This window comes from Acomys russatus, chromosome 4 (assembly GCF_903995435.1).
Source record: "Acomys russatus chromosome 4, mAcoRus1.1, whole genome shotgun sequence".
Taxonomy (NCBI): domain Eukaryota; kingdom Metazoa; phylum Chordata; class Mammalia; order Rodentia; family Muridae; genus Acomys; species Acomys russatus.
In genome coordinates, this window is record NC_067140.1 from 48,723,054 (window position 1) to 48,746,826 (window position 23,773).

The 23,773-nt window shown below is 41.6% G+C and overlaps 2 protein-coding genes across 4 annotated transcripts in view; both read left to right on the forward strand.

Moving 5' to 3' along the window:
- Nop10 (NOP10 ribonucleoprotein) overlaps positions 1-514 on the forward strand; it is a 755-nt gene extending 241 nt beyond the window's left edge. Inside the window, exon 2 of the mRNA XM_051144330.1 lies at positions 134-514. Within this exon, the coding sequence (XP_051000287.1) occupies positions 134-274 (141 nt within the window). The 3' untranslated portion in view covers positions 275-514. The remainder of the gene's footprint in view (positions 1-133) is intronic.
- A 5,750-nt stretch (positions 515-6,264) lies between these two features.
- Slc12a6 (solute carrier family 12 member 6) overlaps positions 6,265-23,773 on the forward strand; it is an 88,917-nt gene continuing 71,408 nt past the window's right edge. For 2 of the 3 annotated variants that reach the window (XM_051144332.1, XM_051144333.1), the window contains exon 1: positions 6,265-6,647. In XM_051144332.1, coding sequence (XP_051000289.1) covers positions 6,377-6,647 — 271 coding nt within the window. In that variant the 5' untranslated portion in view covers positions 6,265-6,376. Of the gene's footprint in view, positions 6,648-22,550; positions 23,236-23,773 lie in introns of those variants that run through there. The other variant, XM_051144334.1, reaches the window with a different exon arrangement.

The following is a 23,773-nucleotide window of genomic DNA, read 5'->3' on the forward strand; positions in this document are numbered from 1 at the left end:
GTGGTAGATACAGGTAGCGCGCTGCTTCGTGTTCTGACCGTCACATCCCTAACCAGGTTTCCCATTTTTCTTGTTGCCCGTTCCTGTCACACCACTCATTTATTGAGATCATTTTATTTTTTTCCTTGAGCAGAAATTTGATCCTATGGGACAGCAGACCTGCTCTGCCCATCCTGCTCGGTTCTCCCCAGACGACAAGTACTCGAGACACCGAATCACTATCAAGAAACGTTTCAAGGTTCTCATGACCCAGCAACCGCGCCCTGTCCTCTGAGGGTTCGCTGATCTCTTGTGCTGCCCGGCCCCAGGCCGATTAACAGTAACCAAACGTGACAGTTCGTGAGCGGTGAAGTCTTGCCATGCTGTTTGGGACTCTATCTCACTACGTGGTTGAGTCTGTAGTGATGGGCATCGCCAGTAAAAGGAACAATTTTAACCTTTTTTTTTTCTTTCATGTTTTGACTTACTGCCAGGTTATTAAAGATACAATGACTTGAAAGTTCATTTTGTGTGTTGTTGGAGGAAAAGTGTGTGTGTGTTAGTGTGTGTGTGTAGCACCGTTTGGTAGTATAAGGCCACTTGAGAAAAATCTTAAGTTCTCACTGTAGCAGTAGAGCCGTGGGATGTGATAGGGTGTTGGGGAAAAAAAGCTGAGAAAGACTATTACTAGGGTCAGCATTTGCTGAGAAATACTGTCTAAAGTAAATTGTGGCCCCTTTAACATTCTGAAGTCCTCAAAGTGTAGTAATGAAGGCATAAAGACTGAACTGGAAGTTAGGGCACTGGCGCTGTTTCCCCCTCTTACTGTAAGGAGTGAAGGCACCCAACTTGTTTAGTCCTCTGTTTTTCTTCTTTTTAAGGGGGTGGTAGTAGAACTTCTTAATAAACACACAGTGTTCAGCTGTCATAAGTGGGAATGTCATTGACCAAACTTACTGTCCTGGAAATATACCCACTCCTTTTTCTCTGTAGTTAGCTTACATGGATAACCCTTCATCTATATTCTCTTTGGCAGCTAGAGGCAATGCGGAATACTCCACAGATATTAATTTAGAAGAGGTATGAGAGATTCAAGAAAGGATTTTTTGGAGCCAGGCGTGGTGGTGCACACCTTTAATCCCAGGCAGGATCTATGTGAGTTCCAGGCCAGCCTGGTCTACAAAGCGAGTCCAGGACGGGCAAGGCTACAGAGAAAAACCTTATCTCAAAACAAAACACATTTTTTTCTACTCTAGTGTTTACTATATATATATATAATTTTAAAATAGAAGTTTTAGGATTTTAGCCAGTACCATGGGATAAATATTTATGTAGACCAGGATAGCCTTGAACTCAGAGAGATCCAAGTGCTGGGATTAAAGGCATGTACCACCACGCCCACCAACCTAAGTAATTTCCCCCCAATTTGACAGGGTTTTTCTGGTATAGCCCTGGCTCTCCTGGAACTCATCCTGTAGACTAGGCTGGCCTTGAACTCAGAGATCCACCTTCCTCTGCCTCCCTAGTGCTGGGATTAAAGGCTTTCTCCAGGATGCTAGGCTAACCTATGTGATTTTTAATTTAATTACTTCATATTAGAGTGATGGTGAATAGAATATTGTATTCAGGTATTCAAGAGGCTAGTTGGCCTCTTCCTCTCCTTGTCAAGTTAACCCGCTCACTAAACAGTCTTCTCATTCCTGGATTGTGTCATTAGGTCTGAACGTGTTTATGCTTACTGCCACTAATTTTTTTTTAAAAAGAAGTATTTATTTTATCTGTGTTTAGAGAGACAGAAAATACACACAACATACACACAGATAATTTTTTTCTTTCCAGTAATTTTATTTCTTAGCCCATTCAATGGACACAACTTTTAGTATTGTATGTGAGAGATTTTAAAGACTAAATCATATTAAGGATAAAGAAATGTGAAAAATGCTTCCAATGACTGGAAAAAGGATCAACTCTGGAATTTTCTGTTTTGTTGTGGGTTTGCTGTTTATTGCCTTGGTTTGTTTTATATTTTTGAGACAAGTCTTGTCCGGGGTGAATTTCAAAATTACTATGTAGCTCGGGATGAGTTACAGCTTTTGATTCTACCATTATCTTGTTTTCTTCCGAAAGTTTTTTTTAAAGATTTATTTATTTTATGAGTGTGTGGGAAGGATTGTAAGCTTTGTCCCAGGTGAAAGCAGTCTTGGCGGGCTTTGCCCTTGGACACACCACAGATACTCCCTGAGATTAATTTTGAGACAGACTGGGTGGAGCCATCCTGGGCCTGGAATTCAGGAAGGGGACCAAGGGACTCCACCTGGACTATTTGTGTTTCTAATCGACCCTCAATGGGAGAGAGAGACCGCCCCTTGCATGTGAGAGACAGGCAGGCTAAGAGGAGAGAGGAGCAGCAGGTTCAGACCGGGCTTGAGCGCTGGTGGATTGGGGAAAAGGATCAGCGAACAGGCCGGACCAGCACGCAGGCCAGAGACACCACGGATACCAAAAGGTTCACTCTTGTTTCCCTTTAACCTTTTTTCCCTTTTGTGTAAGCTAGTTGGGTTGTATAATAAAGTTTAATTGTTAAGAAACAGAGCCAACATGAGTGTTTTGCCTTCATGTATGTATGTGCACCACATGCGTGCCTAGTGCCTCCAGAAGACAGAAGAGGGAGTTGGAGCCTCTAGAACTGGAGTCATGGGTGGTGAGCGCCGTGTAGGTACCGGAACCGGGGTCTTCACAAGCAGCAAGGGCTCCAAACTGAGGAGCTAGCTCTAGACCCAGAAGTTATCTAAATTTGCTTTTTTTATATAAAGAAATGTATGTGTATATATGTCTTTTACCTACATGTGTCTATGCACATGTGTGGTGTTAGGTGCCCTGGGACTACAGTGACAGCCACTTTTTGTGTGGCTGCTAGGGATAGAACTCAGGTCCTCTGGGAGAGCAGCCCTCTCTCCAGCCCCCATCACTACAGTTTGAGTTCTGGGATGACAAATGTGCCTGACCCTGGAAGGTTTCTTTCTTTTCTTTTTTTTTTTTTTTTCTCCAGACAGGGTTTCTATGTAGAGCTGGTTGCCCTGCGTTTCTGCCTACCTCTGCCTACTGAGTGCAATGTTAAAGGCCCTATACCAGCCCGTGGCGGTTTCCTAACCACCAAGCCAGTGAAGTATTTCCATTGTTAGCATTTATTCTGTACCACCAGCTGTGCAGAGCAAAATAAGAAGACTGCAGCCTGGAAACAGTGTTGGTCAATAGGGAAAAGGAGATTGTCCTGGATCTAGCAAGAACTTAAAAGACCCCCTGGAATTAAAAAAAAAAAAAAAAAAAAAAAAGACCCCCCTGGAATTAAAAATAAATAAATAAATAAATAAATAAAACAAAAGACCCCCTGGATATATCAACACCTGAAACGTGCCTTTAGGGAGCTCGACTGTCAGTGTTTGGAGCCAAGAAGAGTGAGTTAAGTAGAATATATAACTAGATGCAAAAAGACTGGCATGTGACAGAGAACACAAATAGTACAAATTGACAGCATGTCTTCGTAAAGTCTAAAGTCTTGAATGAATGGCAGGTGTGCCTTAGAAAGTAGAGTCACAAGGAGATGGATTTCTTCAAAAACAGTTGTAAGTTTGAATCAAGAGGCCTGGGCCTAAGCCCTGGGGCCTTGGCACACGCCTGTAATCCCAGCATTCTGGGAGGCAGAGGCAGGCAGATCCCTGAGTTTGAAGCCAGCCTGGTCTACAAAGCAAGTCCAAGATGGCCAAGGCTACACAAAGAAAACCCTGTCTCTAAACAGGGAAAACAATAGAAGAGCCATAGGGTATAAAGAAACAGGCTGGATATGGTGGGTGCCTGTAAGCCTCGCATACAGAGAAAGAGGTAGCAGCATCCCTGTGAGCTCCAGGCAAGCCCAGGCTCTGTAGTTCTTCCTTGTATCAGAAAACCAAAAGGGGGCTGATACTGGATCCTCTGTATGGCTATGGGCATGTTAGATCCAGTTTGGTGGCACTCCCTGTAATTTCAGCAGACCCGGGTTCAGGCCCTGGGACACACAAATAGGACTCTTGTATATGTCCATGCCCCAAAAAGTTAACTGTGCTTTTTTTTTTTAAGTTTTTTTTTTTTTTTTTTTAACCCTGCCCTAACCCCCACTGATGAAGATAGAAATCTAGGGCTTTGGATATGTCAAATGCCCTATCAAAGAGCTAATACAGTTTTACATTTTAATAGAAATTTCATTGTATTCCCAGCTATTTAACTAGATCGGGAATGGTAATTGATCAAAGGGAATTTCCAGACCCGGGAAATTCTGATCCATGACTTAATTAAAAAAAGAAGAAGAAGAAAGAAAGAAAAGTGTACCACTTCTGTGCAGTGCCAGCAGAGGTCAGATTCCCTAGAACTGGAGTTATAGGCAGTTATGACCCACGTGTGAGAACTGGAAACCTAGGGTCTTTTTCAAGGGCAGTAAATGCTTTTAAGGCTGAGTGGTCTCTCTAGCCTCCTGACCATTTATGCTGATTTAAACCATTTGCACTTAGGAATAACCAAGGACCTGGGCGAGGCTCCAGCTAGTTTCTGCATTTTGATCAAACTCAAAGCAAGTTTTCAAACGAAACATTGTTGAACTGAATTTTATCAAATACCATGACACATTAAAACACTAAATATTCGAGTGATAGCAAAGTAGGCCAAAGAGTGGAAATGAAGCGGATACCTCAATGCCTTCTCCATGTCTGTATAGTCTCTTTAATGGACGATTAAGCCTGGCTGGCGATTTTCAAAAGGACAAGGAGGACTGTAGCCTACACTGAAGATAAACACATAGCTGTTTTAGAAAAGACGTCTGAAATTTTACAGAGGTCACATCTAGAGTAAATAGATATGGTAATGGGAGGTTTGGGTACCAGACAGTTAAGGTTTCCAGAGGCATTCTAGTTAGAGATGACCCTTGCGGTCCCGGGGTTACTGGGCATTGACTGCCTCTGAGCTGCATGCCGAGTAGTTGCAGCACAGATGACACAAGAGAAGAAGCATCCTGCCACAAACGTTCAGACAGACCCCGGGGCCCCTCCGACTGCAGTTCCCGTCAGGCTCTTCGTGAAAGCCGCCGGCCCGCGCACGCGCGCTGCATCTGGCTCGGCGCTGCAGAGTCGGGGCGGGGCTGCTGGTGCCCGCGGGACGGCGCCGCCCTCCAGCTGCTCCCCAGATTTCTCAGGACGGTTAACCTCGAATGAGGAACGAGCGGGGCGGGAAGGGGAGGGCTGCGGCGGCGCGGGCAGAGCCCGCCGCGCCCGAGGCGGGGGGCGGCGAGGTCACGTAACGGCCTCAGGCGTCTGCCGGGGAGGGGGGCCTCCTGCGCGCCGCGGCTCCGAAACTGTTAGCGGCTAGTAAACAACAGCTGCGCGCGCACCCGCATCAGCTGGCGCGGGATCCCGCACCTGCGACCTCCTCCTTCCCAGCCCGGACCAGCCTGCCTGGCCGTCTTCTCGGCTGAAACCCAAGGAAAGCCGGCGAGAGGCCACCCGAGCCGGGCCAGGAGGAAAGCGCGTCCTGTCAAACGTAGCGCAAACACGGCGAGCGGTCGTGGGCTTCAGGGACTCGCGACGACGTGCCACGACCCGGAGCTGCTGTGGGAGCTGCCCTGATCCGCTAGCCGCCGCCTCCAGCTCCTCTGCTAGAACCAGATCTCTGGGAGGCAGGAATCCACTCTGCCCCGGCATCCTCTCGTTGCTTTCCTCTTTTCTCCATCCTGTAGTGCGGGGGTATTTTTCCCGTTATGCATGCGCATCTCTCTCATCAGACCCAAGTGGATTATCGACCTCAAAAACATCGGGTGGCTCAGCACACATCTCCTCCCAGCCAGACCTGTGGGGTATTCACCTGATACACAACAGGTGGCCGGTGCACACCTTTTCGCAGTCTGATCCACGCTGTGTTCGCCTGATAAGGGTGGGCCTGCATGCTCTTTCCTCAGCTAGAACGGTGGAACACTCAGCAGATAAAGGACTAACTACCTCATCAGGACCCTGGGGGTTGAGCAGAGGGAGGCGTCACCAGCTGCTGTGGATCATGGCATGGAGCCCTCAGCCCTGGACCAGGGGAGATAGCTAGGATTCTGAAGGAACCAAATTACACAGGATTAGCATCGTTTTGTTCTCATTTTGTTCCTCAAAAATTATTTTTCAGTTACTGGTGTTGCACTTTAAAAAACACTTGGCTTGAATTCTAAGTAGAAAGATTCTTAATTGGGCTTTTGTGGGATGTAAATCAAGGTAATTTTTTTTTTTTAAGTTTTCTATTTTTGCAATCAAAAGCAGCAAGTGTAGGTGGAAGAGTTTTGTGAGCTTTTTCCTTTTCTTTGTCAAAAAGGAAAAGAAAAAAGAAAGAAAAAAGAATGCATCCTCCAGAAGCCACCACCAAGATGTCTTCAGTTCGGTTCATGGTGACACCAACAAAGATTGATGACATTCCAGGTTTGTCAGACACCAGCCCGGACCTCAGCTCTCGATCTAGTTCCCGAGTAAGATTTAGCTCTCGAGAAAGTGTGCCAGAAACAAGCCGTAGTGAGCCTATGAGTGAACTGTCTGGGGCCACCACTTCTCTGGCAACTGTTGCCCTAGATCCTTCCAGTGACCGGACTTCTAACCCCCAGGATGTTACCGAGGGTAAGTAGAGACCCAGAGAACAGGATGCTTCAAGCCTTGGGTGGTTCGTGCAGGGTAACTATCCTGCTGCATTTTATACTCATAACCAGGAATTAAGGCCCCTTCCTGTGATGCTTAGGAGCCTGGCAATAATAGCTAGGTCACTGCAGTAGTCATTTGGTGTGGGAAGATATCTGGCGAGAGGGCAAGGAAATGTATATTTTGATTTCCTCGTTTTTTGTCTTCTTATAACTAAAGTGGCTATTTTTGGTTAAAGACAAATAACAAAATTCAATCGCTTACAACCTAGAAACTTCTAAACTGTTAAAATTTAAGGGGCTGGATATATGCTTTCTGGAGAGCTTTGGGCCTTTGACTCTTAAGTCAGCTTTTAAGGCAGGTTACCAAGAGTAGTTCCTGCTTGTGTCTTGTGGCTTCTTCCAAAGACTTAGCTGTGGGTCTCAAGATTATTTTTTGAAATGCATGTTTCTCCAAGGTGTTTAAAGTAGCAGAGTTCACTCAGGGAGAGGCTGGCTATTCTGTTGGATGGAACTTGCAGAGAGGCTTATAGTGCCTAGTTCCCACATCATTTCACTGCTGAGCTTCAGATAACTATTTTGTGCATTGTATAGATAGGGTTTCCATGGTCAGGACAGATAGTAGCCACTTCTGCTCACATTGACCACTGTCCAGACTTGACCTTGAACTAACCAGGCTGGCTTGAGTTGAAGTTTTCACTAGATTTAGTGGGAAGGGATGATACCAAGAGAATTAAGGTTTTGGGGTTCGTTTTTTTTTCCCCCAGACTCCAGTAAAGTTTGAGAACTGTCAATTTTATGCCCACATTCCGCCAGTGTAATGTTTATAATTAAAAAAAAAAAAAAAAAAGCAGGATGTAGTGGCACAGGCCTGTAATCCCAGCACTCGGGGAGGGAGAGGCAGGTGGATCTCTGTGAGTTTGAGGCCAGCCTGGTCTACAAAGTGAGTCCAAAACAGCCAAGGCTACACAGAGAAACCCTGTCTCAGAAAACAAAACAAAACAAAAAAAACAAAAGAAAAAAAGAAGAAAGAAAGTTTTTTTCCTTAAGAATCCCAAAGACTGAAAAATTCTATTCTATTGAAGTTGAAAACATGGCCTTGGCTACTGGCTTGTGAAAGTTACAGTGGCTTACCATTTCCGGCTTCAGGAAATACTGTTCCTCCTGACCTTAAGTGTTCCGGAAGTCAGAATAGTTGTAGTTCCTCAATTTTGTTTGTTCTAATGTCTTGAGACAAGATAGACTTGGTAAAGCCTATAATTCTAGAATTAACTAATCCTTAACTAGTCATTTTTTTTCTTTTATGACAGTATTATGTGTTTATTCCTGCTCTGACTGCTTTCCACTGCTTGATAAACCTTACACTGGATTATATACACTTAAAATATGGAATAAAAGACCATAATTTGTTCTTCTGCCAAATTTATTTATTTATTTATTTGGTTATTATGTTTCTGACAGGATCTCAAGTAGCTCAGCTTGGCCTTGAACTTTTTATATGGTCAAGGATGAGCTTGAACCTGCCTCGACCTCCCAAGGGCTGGGATTGCAGGCTTTAACCACACCCAGTTTTATGTGATGCCGCACATGGAACTCAAGGCCTCTTGCGTGCTAGATGGGCACCCTGTCACCTGAGCTACCAGCCTGCACCAAATTACTCCACATTATTGTTTTAGTCTTTAATCCATCAAACTACATTTAAATAGTAAAAGATGCCATTTAAAAGCTACAGTCTGGATAAGTCCCTTCAAGGAGTTCTGATAACCTTTCCTGATTCAGTTCTATCTTCCAGTCAACTAGATCAGGTCTTCCATCCGTCTATCCCTACTCAAGGCTGTAACTATGGTACCTACATCACTTTGTTGTCTCTATGTACATACTATCTTTCCCAACCACACTGTAAAGTTCTTGAGGACAGGGACACAGATTTTGCACCTAGTATAATGTGTGATAGCACTTCTATTTTGTGCATAATAGTAAGCTGAAAAACTTCCAGACATACCCAAACAAGTTCAACAGAAGTTTAAAAGATACTGTGAGAAGCCAGAGGTGGAAACATACTTCTATAATCCCAGCATTTGGGAGTTAGAGGCAGGCAGATTTCTGAGTTCTATAATCCCAGCATTTGGGAGTTAGAGGCAGGCAGATTTCTGAGTTCAAGGCCAGCTTGGTCTGCTCAGTGAGTTCCTGGACAGCCAAGGCTACAGAGAAAAATGCTGGCTCAAAACATACACACACGCACACACACACACACACACACACACAAAGGTGATAAGGAAGATGAAACAGAGACACTTCATCTGGCGTATATCATAACTAAAAAGTTATTTCCAATGTTTCTGCCCTAGTCCCATTCCTAGAGATTCTGATTTATTTACATTAATATTTTTTAAAAAGCAAAAAGCTTGGGGTGGGAGAGATGGCTCAGCAGTTGGAAGCACTGACTGTTCTTTTGGAGGACCCAGGTTCAATTCCCAGCACCCTACACAGAAAAACCCTCTCTCAAAAAACCAAAAAAATAAAATTAAAATAAAAAACCCAAAAACCTCTTCAGCTAGTTCATTATGAAGCCAGTGCTGACCACAACTCAAAGGGGAAGAGTAATTAATGCTCCATATGTGGAAAACACTTTGACATCTGAGCTGCCATTTGAAAGGTGAAGCCAGGTGCACCAGCTGGTTAGGACACATCAGCTTTTCCTTAAATGCCAGTGGATGGTACAGAGTGTTTATCTACATTGCACTTGGAAGTTGCCCTACCAGTTGCTCTCCCAGTCCTGTGATATGGTATAAGTAAGTCTCTTCCAATCCCAAGTGTGAGGCTTAGAACAGAGTGAGAAACTTGGAAAGCAATGTGCTTTGGTTTTCATAGGACTGTGGTTTTAAAATGCTAAGCCCTTGTTTGTTTTACAGCAAGGTCTCAGTATGTAGTCTTAGCTGGCCTAGAACTTCTCTGCAGACCATGCTGGCCTTGAACTCAAGAGTTACCTGTCCCTGCCTCCTGAGTGCTAGTATTAAAAGGGTACACCACCATTCTTGGCTTCACCAGGCATTAAAAAAAGATGTATTTTCAAATAAATATCATCTGTGTGTCCCTCAAAAGCCATAACGAATGAACTTCATTGCATACACCCTTTTCTTAGATATCCTCTTAATACTTATTGGCTACCTCCCATGGTTCACTTCGGCTTATTTGTGACATTATATAAAGAAGTAAGATGGAGAGCTTATTAAAATATTGATTTGGTACCTTTTTAGCTTGCTTGATAGCATCCTATGATAGATTTTTTAAAAAGACATTTTGGTATCACATATTCCAAACATTTGTGTGGGTTTGTATATGTGTGTGCAACTGTGGGCATGGGTGCATGGAGGCCCGAGGTAGCATTGTATTCCTCAGCCGCTGTACACTTTACTTTTAAAAATAGGGTTTCATTGTACATGTAGCTTATCTGTTCAGCTAGGCCCAAGGGTCCCCTGCCTCTGCCTCCATAGTGTTGGTAGGATAGGCACACAGGGCTGCCCCAACTCTTTACATGGGGGCTGGCAATCTAAGCTCCTACCCTCATGCACGCTTGGCAAGTACTTTGTGACTGATCCATCTCCCTGGCCTTCTAAAGCAGTTTAATTTAAAGCTACAACTGTTTTCCTCCTTCTGTTTATACCTCATATTAATATTAAAATATATATAGCATTCTGCCTCCTCCTTGGGCCCTAAAGCTAGTAGAATATTCTCAAGACACGGAAGTGGCATGTGTGGACTATAACTGATGAATCGACTGAAGAAACAAACTTGGTACAGTTTATTTTATTTTGTTTGTTTTTTTGGTTCTTTTTTGGTTTTTTGAGACAGGGTCTCTCTGTGTAGCCTTGGCTGTCCTGAACTCACTTTGTAGACCAGGCTGGCCTGGAATTCACAGTGATCCACCAGTCTCTGCCTCCCGAGTGCTGGGATTAAAAGCGTGCGCCGCCATGTCTGGCAGCTTATTTTAAAACTTGGTAATATAGTAATGCTGCTGTATTCATACGGCTATGATAATGCTTTGTACCATAAAGTAATCGGCCAAATCCAGGATATGGGAAGTTTTATTCCATAACTAGATACTTCAAAGCGTAAATGGCACAGGGTAAAAGAGTGATAAAGAGGGAAACTTTTATAGATTCAAAAGAGCCGTGTTAATCAGATGTGGTGTGTAGGTTTGTGTGGCTCCTTCTGTGACCAGAACAACTATAAGAGACACTTCTGAGAGAAGAGGGACCGGCTACAATGGTGTGCGCCTGAAGTCCCGGTGCTCAGGACAGTGAGTAGAGGGCTTAGTTGTGCCTACAAATAGGCCACCAACCTGGACAGCGTAGTGAGGCACTGCTTCAAAAACGTGAAAAATCACAGTAATTGAAGGAATTTGAAATACATGGTATTTTTAAAAATTAAAGAGGGGGCTGGAGAAGTGCTCAATGGTTAAGAACACTCACTGATTGCTCTTCCGAAGGACCCAGGTTCAAATCCCAGTACCTACATGACAGTTAACAACTGTCTATAACTCCAGTTCCTATAATGTCCACCCTCACACAGACATACACAGGAGCAAAACACAAATGTAAATAAAATAAAATAACTTTAAAAATTAAGGAATTACTAGCTTTCTTAGATCTGCTTATGCTATTGTGGTCATGTGAAGCCCTCAGGTAAAGATAATCTGCTGGAGTATTTACAGGTGAGGCGAAATGCTCTGGCTTCCTCCCTTTGGCTCCCTTAATATTCTCTCTCTCTCTCTCTCTCTCTCTCTCTCTCTCTCTCTCTTTCTCTCTCTCACTCACTCTCTCACACACACACACACACAAGAAAAAAAGAAAAGCTTGGAAAATGTTTATAATTTGTTGTTGTGAAAAGTACATGAAGAGGCATTTCATTATTTTCTAAGCTTTTACTCTATAAATAAAAACTTTTAGATGGTTGAGTTGTGCACTTAGGAGGTAGAGGCAGAAATAGCACAAGTTCAAGGTCTGCCTGTGCATCATAAGCCCTTGTCAGGAAAAGCGAGGTCAAGGATCCAGCTTCATGGTAGAGTTTGCTTAGCATTCACAGGCCTTTGGCCTGACGCAGGGCCACTCTCTCCCACTCCCCCCAAAAAGGCTTTAAATGAGTTGGTTTAGTAAGGCGTATTTTCTATTTTAGAGACAGTCCTAGAGTACTCTGGACATGGATTAAATATTATTGACATGCTCACACACTCCACCCACATGCAAATACACACAATTAAAAATAAGCATTTTTTTTAAATGTGTGGTTTTTGTTTTTTGGTTTTGTTGTTGTTGTTTTGGTTTTGGTTTTTTCGAGACAGGGTTTCTCTATGTAACCCTGGCTTTCCTGGACTTGCTTTGTCGACCAGGCTGGCCTCAAACTCATAGCAATCTGCCTGCCTCTGCCTCCCAAGTGCTAGGATTAAAGGCCTGTGCCACCACTGACCAAATGTGTGGTTTTTTAATTTAAAAAAACCACAAAACTACAAAAAAGTTATGTTAACTTATTGAGAAGTGGCGGGTATTTGGGCTTTTTGTTTTGTTTTTTTACAGTTAAGTGTTGTTGTTTTTTTTAAGTATTTATTTTATTTTTGAGGGTGGGGCATATAAGTGTGCAACCTTGGGGAGGTGAGTCACTTCATGGGTCCCTGGTAGTTGGGCCTTGAGACCTTTATGCCTCCTCCCTGACCGTTTATGTTTACTTTTCACTCCTAATTTTAGTCTTTTCTATATAAGATGTCCTTTTTAATCGGGAGCTCGCCGCATTCTATCCTCGAGGTCCCTCACCTGATTAATCAGTGGCAGCTTTTGCTTTGCGCGTTTACTGCTGCGTTTGGTAATCATTGTTATGTTTCTGGTAACCTTGAGAAGTCCGTACACAAAAGCACTTGATAGCCTTTATCTGTTTGCTCTCATAGTCATTTAGTAGATTTAAGATTTTGTCTAAATGGCATTTGAATTTCTTCCACCTTACCAGTTACATTTGCCTTTGCTTTTACAAAAAGCTGTTCTAGTTTTATATTGCTAGTTAAAGGAAAAAAAAACACTATTTAAAAGTTGTGCATACACGTGTACTTTCTCACCTTATGGAGTTATAAGAAACTTAATCCAGTTGGAATTTATTTTGCTTTGAGATTATCTGCATCTATTTCCTTATTTAAACATAAATAATGCATATTTTCACAAGTGGCTAGTTACATCCTGAGATGCAGGCACAAGTTTTAAGGATTTTTGTTGTGGTTTTGGTTTTTCGAGACAGGGTTTCTCTGTGTAGCCTTGGTTGTCCTGGACTCGCTTTGTAGACCAGGCTGACCACAAACTCACAGAGATCCGCCTGCCTCTGCCTCCCGAGTGCTGGGATTAAAGGCGTGTGTCACCACGCAGGCTGAATGTTGTTTTCTAGGTGAGCGATGTGCTATATTTCACTTAAGATACTAAGCACAAGTAGGAACCAGAATTAATGTAAGGCTAATTGTTTCCTTTCCTGAAAAAAAATTTCACCAAAGGTTTTGTTATTGTTGTCGGTGTCATTTTTCCTCTGCTAAAATTAATTTTTTCTTGTCTGGGAGTTAAACTGAGGCAGCAGATAAGTAGCCTGGCAAGCTCATGCAAATGATTAAAAAAATAATTTGAGCCCAGCAGTTCTGTGTGATTCCAGCAGTTATATTTTTGTCTTCAATAGGTTGACCCTACCAGAATCTTTATTACATTTTAATTATATAGTAATATAGTAGATGCATGAAAGAAATAGTTTTTATGCTCTGGGATGTTATTTTACCTGACACTCAGAGGAAAACTAAAAACAGAAGGTAATACAATTACATGTTCTTTTGGTTGTTTGAGTCTATGTTTTTTTTTTTCTTTTCTTTCTTTCTTTTTTTCTTTATACTTTTTAAAGATTTATTTATTTATTTATTTACTATGTGTACGGTGTTCTGCCTGCATGCCAGAAGAGGGCACTAGATCTCACTATAGATGGTTGTGAGCCACCATGTGGCTGCTGGGAATTGAACTCAGGGCCTTTGGAAAAGCAGCCTGTGTTCTTAACCTTTGAGCCATCTCTCTAGCCCAACTCCTTGTTTCTTTTTTGTTGTTGTTGTTGTTGTTGTTGTTGTTTTTAACTCCTTGTTTCTTAAAGGAAATTTGGCCTAAAAATATATCTCATTGTTACATGCGCAAGTGATGAGCCCATATCTAGCACAGTGTGTGCTGCTAAGTCACTGAACACTTTACTCCATCACTAAATTTAGGGAATATTCAGATTTTGATCCTAGTTTTAGTGGATCTTTTCTTACTTTTTTCTTTATTCTTTTTTTAGATTATTATTCATTTTTTATTTTTCAAGACAGGGTTCCTTTGTGTAGTCTTGGGTGTCCTGGAACTAGCATTCTAAACCAGGTAGAGAGAACTGACTGCTTTTGCCTCCTGAGTACTGGAATTAAAGCTGTGTGCTGCCGCCACCACCACCACCACCTTCACCCCCCCACGCCCCTCACCCAGCTTCTCTCTTTATTTTCTTAATTTTGTTTCTGTTTGTTTTTTTGAGGCAGTCTTGCTGTTTAGCTGAAGTTGGCCTTGAGGATGGGATCCTCATTCTTCAGCTGGATTACAGGCATTGACCGCTGAGCCGAGCCTGACTCAGTAAATCTCTTTGTAAATGGACTTTGGGGGAGGGCCAGAAAGAAAACAGTGATTCTAAAATCATTTGTTCTTTGAAGTAGAAATTCAGTTAATAAGGATGGTCCTGAACTGGAGAAGCCGCTCAGTGACAGACTACTAACAGTGAACACAGGGCCCTGGGGTCAGCAGCTGGCACCACAGAACGATGATGACTGGTTGGCCGATTATTTAGTCAACAAGGACACTTTGGGATTGTGTTTTCATTGTTCTTTCTTTAATGTTTTAAGACAATGTTTATATCTTTGACTATATGTTGCTTAGTGTTCATGTTTACATCCTATAGACTTTTCATAATCAGTAGAATTCATTTTTAACCTACCAATCATTTAATAATAGAAAAATGAAATGTCACAGCTGGGATATCAAACCTGCAGGAACTGAGTGGTCTGTGTTCTTTGCTGCCCGTGCTACCTCTTTGGCTGGTGATTTTTTTTTTTTTTTTTTCTTTTTTGTTTTTCTGAGACAGGGTTTCTCTGTGTAGCCTTGGCTGTCCTAGACTCACTTTGTAGACCGGGCTGGCCTTGAACTCACAGCGATCTGCCTACCTCTGCCTTCCGAGTGCTGGGATTCTTGAATCCACTTATACCTGGGCTATAATGATATTAGACCCAGGGGACAACAGCACTGTACAGGAAGTTACAATAGGGGTTAAACTTTAAGAGACAACTTAGTTCCCAGAGGCATTCAGTAATTCCTCATTTAGTTTTTGGACACTGCTGCCAAAAATGATGAAGTTGCCCTGAAGTTAGCTAGCCATCACACCCTCTTCCAGTGAACACTCACAGCTTTGGGCTCCTGAAGAAGGAGTGGAGAAAAGTGGAGGAATGTTGTGCTCTCCTGTTTCTTTGCTAACAAGACTGCAGGGTAGTGTGTGTGTCTTACACTGTTTCATTCCCATTTCTGGTACATAGTGGGCACTCCAGCGGTTTAGAATAAGTGCGTGATTCTTTAGAGTCTTGAGGCTTCAACCAGAGGACTATTGCTGCCCGTTCTCTACAACACTGTGAATCCACCAGGAAGGAATGTCTTTCATCTGTTATCTCTCAGGCTTTCAGCCCTAAAGTTTGTTAAATATTAATTCCTACTACTGTTTCATTGAAATCTGTTTTCATAGTTTTAAGTATGTTTAAAAATGTTCTTGCCATCCATGAAATCCTGTCTTACAAAAGTAATTCATTCACTCGTTCTGTACTTATATGCTACATGAGATACAACTTAGAATTTTTTATTCATAGTAAAATTTTTTAGATATTTAATTTTATGTATATGAATACTTCACCTACATGTATGTATGTTCACTTCATGCATACCTGAAGCCTTCAGAAGTCAGAAGCGGGTAGTGGATCCCCTGGGACTGGAGTTACAGATGTTTGAGAGCCACCATGTGGTGCTGGAGTTAAATTCCGTTCCCCTGCAAGAACACGTGCTATTACCCATGGAACCATCTTTCCAGCCCATCATTTTGATACTGTAAACTGTTATTCAGTCTGTCAGTGGCCAATAGATAAAAGAGTTTGCTGAATATAGTCATAGGGAAAGTGTAGATACATCTTTTACTGGAGAATGAGAATATATTTAGCAGGCTCCCACAATAACAGTAACTCTAAATGTAAGTAGTGAACTGCTCATTATCTTTTAAAGATGTTTACAACATTCTGTAAAACAGCCATTCAGACTGTAGCATGCAGACAGTGCTGGGTCATGAGCTGTTTGTTGCCTGTCTAGAAGTAAGGTAAGAAAGTGACATTGTAGAAGCTTGCACAGTAGCTTGATAGAGCAATCTTGTTTGTTGAATTTCATGACTCTTGGGAGTTTAGTATATCTTCATTTCATTTTTCCATTAATGCCCTTTGTTATTTCTTCACAAGGTTATTAGCACATAATGAATCATAGGGGAAAAAAATCTGTTGGCATGGTTGTACACTCCTGAGAAGGTGGAGGCAGGGCTTTAAGACCAGTCTCTATTACATAATAAATTTGAGGCCGGGATGGGCTGAGGTTATGAGACCCTGTCTCATTAAAAAGAAAAAGATAGACTTCACCAGAAATAATTTGCAAAAGACTATTCTAAAACAAGGGTTAGTCACCTTTCATATCAATGAGAGATTTAAGTAGTTTCTCTACTGTTGTTTCTGGGTAGAAGTTGGGAATAGTTTTGCCTTTCATGCAACTGTGTTTTTTCTTAAGGTCACTGCTCTAGGGCTGGGAGGAGGGCTCAGTGTTGGGAGTGCTTGTTGTAAGAGCATGAGGATCTGAGTTCAAATCCCAGCACCCACATCAAGGCCCAGCGAGGCTGCATGTGTCGGTGACCCTAACATTGCGTGTCTGGGCCTCACTAGCCAGCCTGCTTTTACAGAAACAGTAAACTTCAAGTTCAGTGAGAGCCCTTGTCTCAAGAGAATAAGACAGAGAAACATAGAAGAGAACACTTGATTTCCTTTCCTGACTTACACATACACATATGGACTCCCCCCGCCCCACACCACAGACATAAGATCTCTGCTCTAACATATGTAGCATATTCTTCTCTACAGTATAAGGAGTTAAACTGTTGGGAGAGTTTACACTTTATAAATTCTTCAATTCAGACATTTTACATAAATGGCAGAGGGAAGCATCACGAGGCCCCATGCCTGACTGAGGAGTCATTTGGTAGCTAACAGCTGCTGGAGAAGTGAATGGGGCTCCTTTTTCCCCAGTGGTGTAGCCACTAGTAGGTTGTCTGTGCTCCTGCTACATAACCCATTCCATGCTTGCGCTAGCAACACTAACTAACCTCAGTGGGTCATTTAAAAACTACACGAAACTAGAAGACAGAGTTCATGTGGGAATTCTCTTAACAGGCGTATGCAGATAAGGCCTGCCCTATGTGGGCTCATGAAATCTACTCTGTTGGGGTTTTTTTTTTTTTTTTTAAATTTGTGTTCACTTTTTAAAGTGTTTTTATTATTTTTATTTTATTTTGGGTATTTTGGGCATCAGATCACATTATAGATGGTTGTGAGCCACCTGGCAATTGAACCCAGGACCTCCGGAAGAGCAGGTGGCTCTCTTAACCACTGAGCCATCTCTCCAGCCCCTATATTTTATTTTTAACATGAGTTCCATTTAAATTTAAGTACACTACAAAACGTTTAACGTCTGTGGGATGTTGTCAAGAATGCACAAAAGGACATTTGTCACAGTTCCTATTTTAAAATCCAAAGCACTGTTAAATCCAGGGGCTTTGCTTACTGCTCACAGTTTTCTTATATCGTGGATTAACTTTCAAAGAGTGCTTACTAGAAGAAACTTAACACTATGTCGAGATAGGAATGGTAGCTCTTATTTCTGTACCAAGGGGCCGAGGCAGAGGATCACAAATTCCAGGCCAGCTTGTACATCTAGACTCTGTCTCAAAGCAAAGACAAAACCAAACCAAAAATAAAAACCAACAAAGCCATTTCAGCAATAAGATCATACGACTCTAGGTTGGGTGTGGTGGCACACACCTTTAATCCTAGCACTCAGGAGGCAGAGACAGGCAGATTCTCTGAGTTTGAGGCCAGCCTGTTCTACAGAGTGAGTCCAGGACAGCCAAGGATACATAGTGAAACCCCATCTCAAAAAAAAAAAAAAAAAAAGATAAAGTTCATATGGGTCTAGGTTATTCATATGTAATACAACTGTTAGCTTCTAAGAACCAAGAAAAAGTACATATGATTTGTTGGATAGAATAATTAAAATGTGTTATAATTTGATAATCCTTGTGAAAATATTTTTTACTGACTCTTGTTCCAATCTTTTCACTAAATCTAACTCATCTTTATTTTTATTTATGTTTTTTAATAAATGGCTTGGATGAGATAAAACACTGGTTATTATAAGTTTAGCCCAAAAATACATAATTACATGGGGTAGCATGGTAAGTTATAATTTCAAAATAATTGCCTCCAAATAGTCTCATCTTTCTGAAGAATGATAATTCTGACAATTTAAAGAGACAGTTAAAATAAAACATTTTACTGTAATTAACCAAGGGAATGTGTAAAATTTGGGCTTAAGATAGAAAATGCTGTGGGAATAATATAAAAATTCTCCTTCTGCCTAAAGGCCCCTGGCCTGCCCTCAGTACCTTATAATTTTAAATGCCACACATTTTTAAAAATGTGACAGCGTAAATATTTCAAACCTGCACAACAACTCTCTCAACATCCAAGGCCCTAAAACTGAAGTACAAGCAAAGCATTTATACAACTCTGACCCCACAGTGAGTAAAGCTGAATACATCTTCCATCGTATTTCCTGATATTGCATTATGAAAATGTTTAGATTTACAGAAAACTTAAAGGTCTTGGGCATGTGCACTTATAATTTCTATTCTGTATGTTACCATATCTTTCCTCTTCACTAATCTACTTTTTAGAGCTGGAGAGATGGCTCAGAGGTTTCCCAAAGGTTCTAAATTCAATTCCCAGCAACGCAGGGTGGTTCACAACAATCTATAATGAGATCTGGTGCCCTCTTCTGGCGTGCAGGCTTACATGCAGGCAGAGCACTGTATACATAAATAATTTTTAAAAATCTACTTTTTAGGCATTCAAAAGTTATTGGAATCAAAATGTCACCCTCATTAATATGCATATAATTTGTGTTGTCTATAATGAATAATCCCTATGCTGTGGTGTTGAATTTAGCAGCTTATGCCTATTCAGTGTTGAGAACAGTCCACGGTCTGAATCAACTACGTGTTTATCCTATTGACTGTCGACACCTGGGCTGCTTCCTGTTTGGGTTATTGTGAAGAACGCTTCCATTTACATACTTGGTTCTTTTTGTAAATACATCTTTAGTATTGTGGGTTAAAAATTCCAAGAGGATTTGCTGGGTCCTATGCAAAGTATGTTTTAGATTTATAAAGAGCTCCCAGCAGAACTTTCCCCAAGGTATTTATATCTGCTCTCCATTTTTCAGCAGTGTTTTTCATTTTCGTCTGTATCTCCATGATGATCCCCGAGCACTTTTCCTAATGTTTCTTAGCCATTTTTTTATTTTCCTCTTGTCAATTGTTTGTCTTAATCACAAATCTTGTCTTTTTATTATTGAGTGTAAGAAATCTAAGTGTACTTTATGTTCAGGGTTTTGCATTTCTAGGTAAGTTGAGATAATCAGTTCACTTCCCCACAAACTTGGGCTTAGAATTTGCTCAATGTTCTTTTTGTCTTTTTTTTTTTTTTTTTTTTTTTTTGCTTTTTAAAAAATTTTTATTTTATTAATTTATTCTTATTACATCTCAATGGTTATCCCATCCCTTGTATCCTCCCATTTGTTCTTTTTGTCTTAAAGTAAACTTCTTACACAGTGAAATGCAAATGGACGTTCCAAGTGAATTAGCTGAATTTGACAAATGCAGAAACGTTAGCGCCAGCAAGATCTTTATTGTTACCATTTTAGGAAATTGTCCCATGTTAGAGACCAGTTCATCTTCACTCCACCTTTCCAGAAGCAACCATCATCCATTAGCATGAATTCATCATACACAGCAATAGGATGTATTCTAACATTTTCATTCCCGTATATTATGTACTTTTATTAGGATAGTTTCCTACTCTCTTCCCCTCCCAGTGCATCCGGTCTCTTCTAGATTCCACACACCAGGTAAAGGCCCATGCTGTCATTCTGAGCACAGCTTTTTGGCTTGATGCGATGATTTCTGGTTGCACCCATTTTTTGTTTTTGTTTTTGTTTTTTGAGACTTGTTTTCTCTGTGTAGCCTTGGCTGTCCTGGACTCACTTTGTAGACCAGGCTGTTCTCAAATTTACATCAGTCTGCCTGCCTCTGCCTCTGAGCCCTGGGATTAAAGGCGTGTACCTCTCTGCCCGACTGCATTCATTTTTCTTATACCCATATTTTCTTTATTCATTTATCTATTGTTAAACACCTAGGCTGATTTCGTCTGATTTTCTTGTCCCTTAGACTAGTTTTGTCAGTTTTAAAACCTCACAACACTGCAAATATGTGTTTATCGGTTGTGCCTATTTTAATTCTTGAATAGTAAGTATACTTTGATTCTATAGCTTTTTTTTTTTCTTGTGAATGTATGTCTAATGTATTTCCACTTTAGGTGTGTTAGGAATATGAATACGTTGTGGGAGCACACTTTGATTGTTAGGAGTGAATGCTTGAGAGTCGAGTTGTTGAGTGATGGGGCAGCTGCCCGGCTCTTTCCCTTAGGTAACCCCATTTAACAGCCTCAACAACAGTGTGTGAAAGTCCTTTCATTTCACATTCGGTTTTCTTAGTGGCAGTATAATAGTATTTTCCCTGACAGTGTATTGCATTTTAAGTATCTGTGACATCCCACCTCCTTTATATAGTTACTCTCTGTTCACATCATTCATGTCTTAAGCATTACTTCACCTTCAGTTTTCTGTGGCCTGCACTTTAACAGTTCATCCCAGGATAGAACTGTAAAATTGCTGACCACTGTGGTACAAAGCATTGGGTTGGTAAATAAATTACTTCTATCCTAGATTAATAGTAATTTGTCACATTCCTACTTGTTTAGTTTGGCGGACTTTTAGAGAGGAGGAGGGCAAGAGGATAATATTTAGATTCAGGGTTTTTTTTTTTTTTAAAAAAAAGATTTATTTTTTAGTATATATGTCTGACTGCATATGCATGCATCAGGTGTGTGTGCATGAGAACAGAGGCGTCAGACTACCTGGAGCTGGAGTTAGAAGCAGTTAGTTGTGAGTTGCCTGATACAGATGCTGGGATTTGAACTTGAGTCCTCCACGAGAGTGAATACTCTCTTAACTGCTAAGCCGGCTCTCCAGCCTTTGGATCTAGCCTTATACACAGAAGCATGCACACATTTGTAAGCATTGTTTCTGTCCACCAGCTACAGAAAACTAGCCACAGTTCAGCTCTCCATAAGGTAAATGTGAAGGTCGGGTCCAACGAGAAAACGGACTGGCGCTAAAGTATTAATGAACGTTGAACTCTGAATGTAAGAGTGAAATCTTTGACAGTCGTGCTTCTTTTAAGTTCCTTCAAATAAGTCAGTGGAGTAACTGAGTTTCAAGTAATGGACAAAATGCCCAACACTTTATTTCAAAGATATAAATAGATATAAATGAGCCAGGTGAGGTGGTGCATCGCTTGATTCCCAGCACTGGAGAAACACGGGCAGGTGGATGGCTGAGGCCATGGGTGGGCAGAGATACATAGTGAGGTCTGTCTCAAAGGACACACACAGAGGAGTAGGGAGAAGACAGAAAAGGAAGAGATGAAAATATTGTTAAAAAGAGACATACGCAGACTTCACCTCTATAGCAGTCTTCTATTTAAACCTTGGCTGCACATTAGAATGGTGTGAAGGGACATTTAAAAGTCTTAGTATGGTCCAGGCTCTATTCCAAAGCAGTTAAATAGGAATATCTAAGACGGAACCCAAACATTTTAAAAGGTCCCCAGGTGATTACAATGTGCAGCCAAGCATGCAAACCGGGACTATTAGGAACACATAAAGTAAAAGTTAAGTACTTGTGAACTTTCTTTTAAATATAGTCTGTGTTGCCTCCCCCAGGGCTTTGGGTTTTCTAAAGTTTGCCTTACCATTTACACGCACCATGACTTTAGGCATCCTTGTTTGTTTGTTTGTGTCTTGAGACAGGGTTTCTCTGTGTAGCCTTGGCTGCCCTGGACTCACTTTGTAGACCAGGCTGGCCTCGACTGACTACTGGGCTGGTCCTCTTTAGAGGTTGTGTGTCTTTGAATGGATGCAGATCACACACTTTCATTCTCTGTGCAGTCTCCATTTTGCTCAGCCTTGTTTGTCAGGTAGAAGACATTTCTTAAGGACAATGTCTTGCTGTTACAGCATCAGCATGGAAAGTAACATGGGGCCTAATTTACTTATCTCCCTGCCTGTGCAGTCAGCTATCCAGTATTACTATGGAGTAATGTATGGTAAGGTATGCCAAACAAACGGGACTACAAACATCGCAATCAGGGATCTCTTGGAGGTTCTTTTCCTTTAAAACAGTATGTCCTTTACACACCATTTTAAAACAGTTTTAACATTTATTTTAAACAAACTTGTGCTTTTGATAAAATTAGTTTCTCTTCTTGGATGTCACTGTATGCATCTGGGCATATAAAACTTATTTATAAAATATATATGTGTCATTAAATATTGGCTAAATAAATGTTTCACCTGAAGGAGGAGAAAAGCCTTCCACTGACTCACTCTTAGGAGGGTTTTCCCACATGCTTTGAACTTAAGCAACAATGGAAATCCTATCCCTTGTTTTCTGAGTTGACACAGTGCCAGTCTTCATTAAAGAGGGTAGTTAGTGAAATAAACTGTCCCCTAATCCCTCTCATATGAAATATGAGGACCGTGGTTAAGATGATGGAGTCCAGAGAGGTGGAAATAAATTAAGTAAAGGAAACAAATGGGAGACACGAGGTGGACAGCTCTTGATGTACTGTGCGCAGGCTTCAGCTTTCTGCCGCCTGGAGAAACAGCCCCTACAGTTGCAGTTCTACAGGTTAATAACAATAAGCAGGGGTGGAGTGCTTAAGCCTTTTAAGAGAATGATAAACACGGCGGAAGGCGTGTCTTCGTGGGCTCCACTCCCTTGGGGCTGTGGTCACGTGGGCTCAGTACTTCCCGATTCCCAGCCACTGTCTCCTTAGGCTGTGGTCTGAATGTGGAGGGAGGCAGGGAAACTCGGAAGGAAATTTAAACGCTGAGAGCAGGGTCGGAAGAACAATGCCGCACTTCACTGTGACCAAAGTGGAGGACCCAGAGGAGGGTGCAGTGGGCCCTGAGCCCAGCTCAGCACAAGTAAAAGCCTGGATTCAGGATCCCCAAGAGCCAGGTGAGTCCAGCGCTTGTACCTTTGGGGACCCACAGACTAGTTTTCGCGAGGAAAGTGGTAACTTGGTTATTAGTTTTGGAACTATTGTTTACGGATGCCGATGGAGAAAAGGCTGTTTTTCAGTTGTTTCACTCCCCGTATATCTGATAACACTCCCCCCCCCCCCGCCCCCACGAAGCGGTTTGTTTTTCCCCCACAAAGAGTTTTCTGTGTCCATTACCAACAGGTGAAATCGAATCGGTGGCATAGTATGAAAAGAGTTTTCAGGCAAAAAGAAAGACACAGTAAAAGTCATTTATGCAGAATTTAAAAATCAGTTTTCGTTCAGGCAGCTTAGATTCTATCTAGAAAAGACTTCGAACAAAAAGGGATAAGTGGCCTTTTAGTCTTAGCCGTTTATATAATATATAAAAAGGGAGCATGGTTCAGTATTTATGTGAACTTTTTACTTGCGAACTCATGGTTATTCAGAATTCTGCCTCAGTTTGCCACGTACACAGTAAATCAGTAACAAATGTCCTAATAACTCTTTAATGAA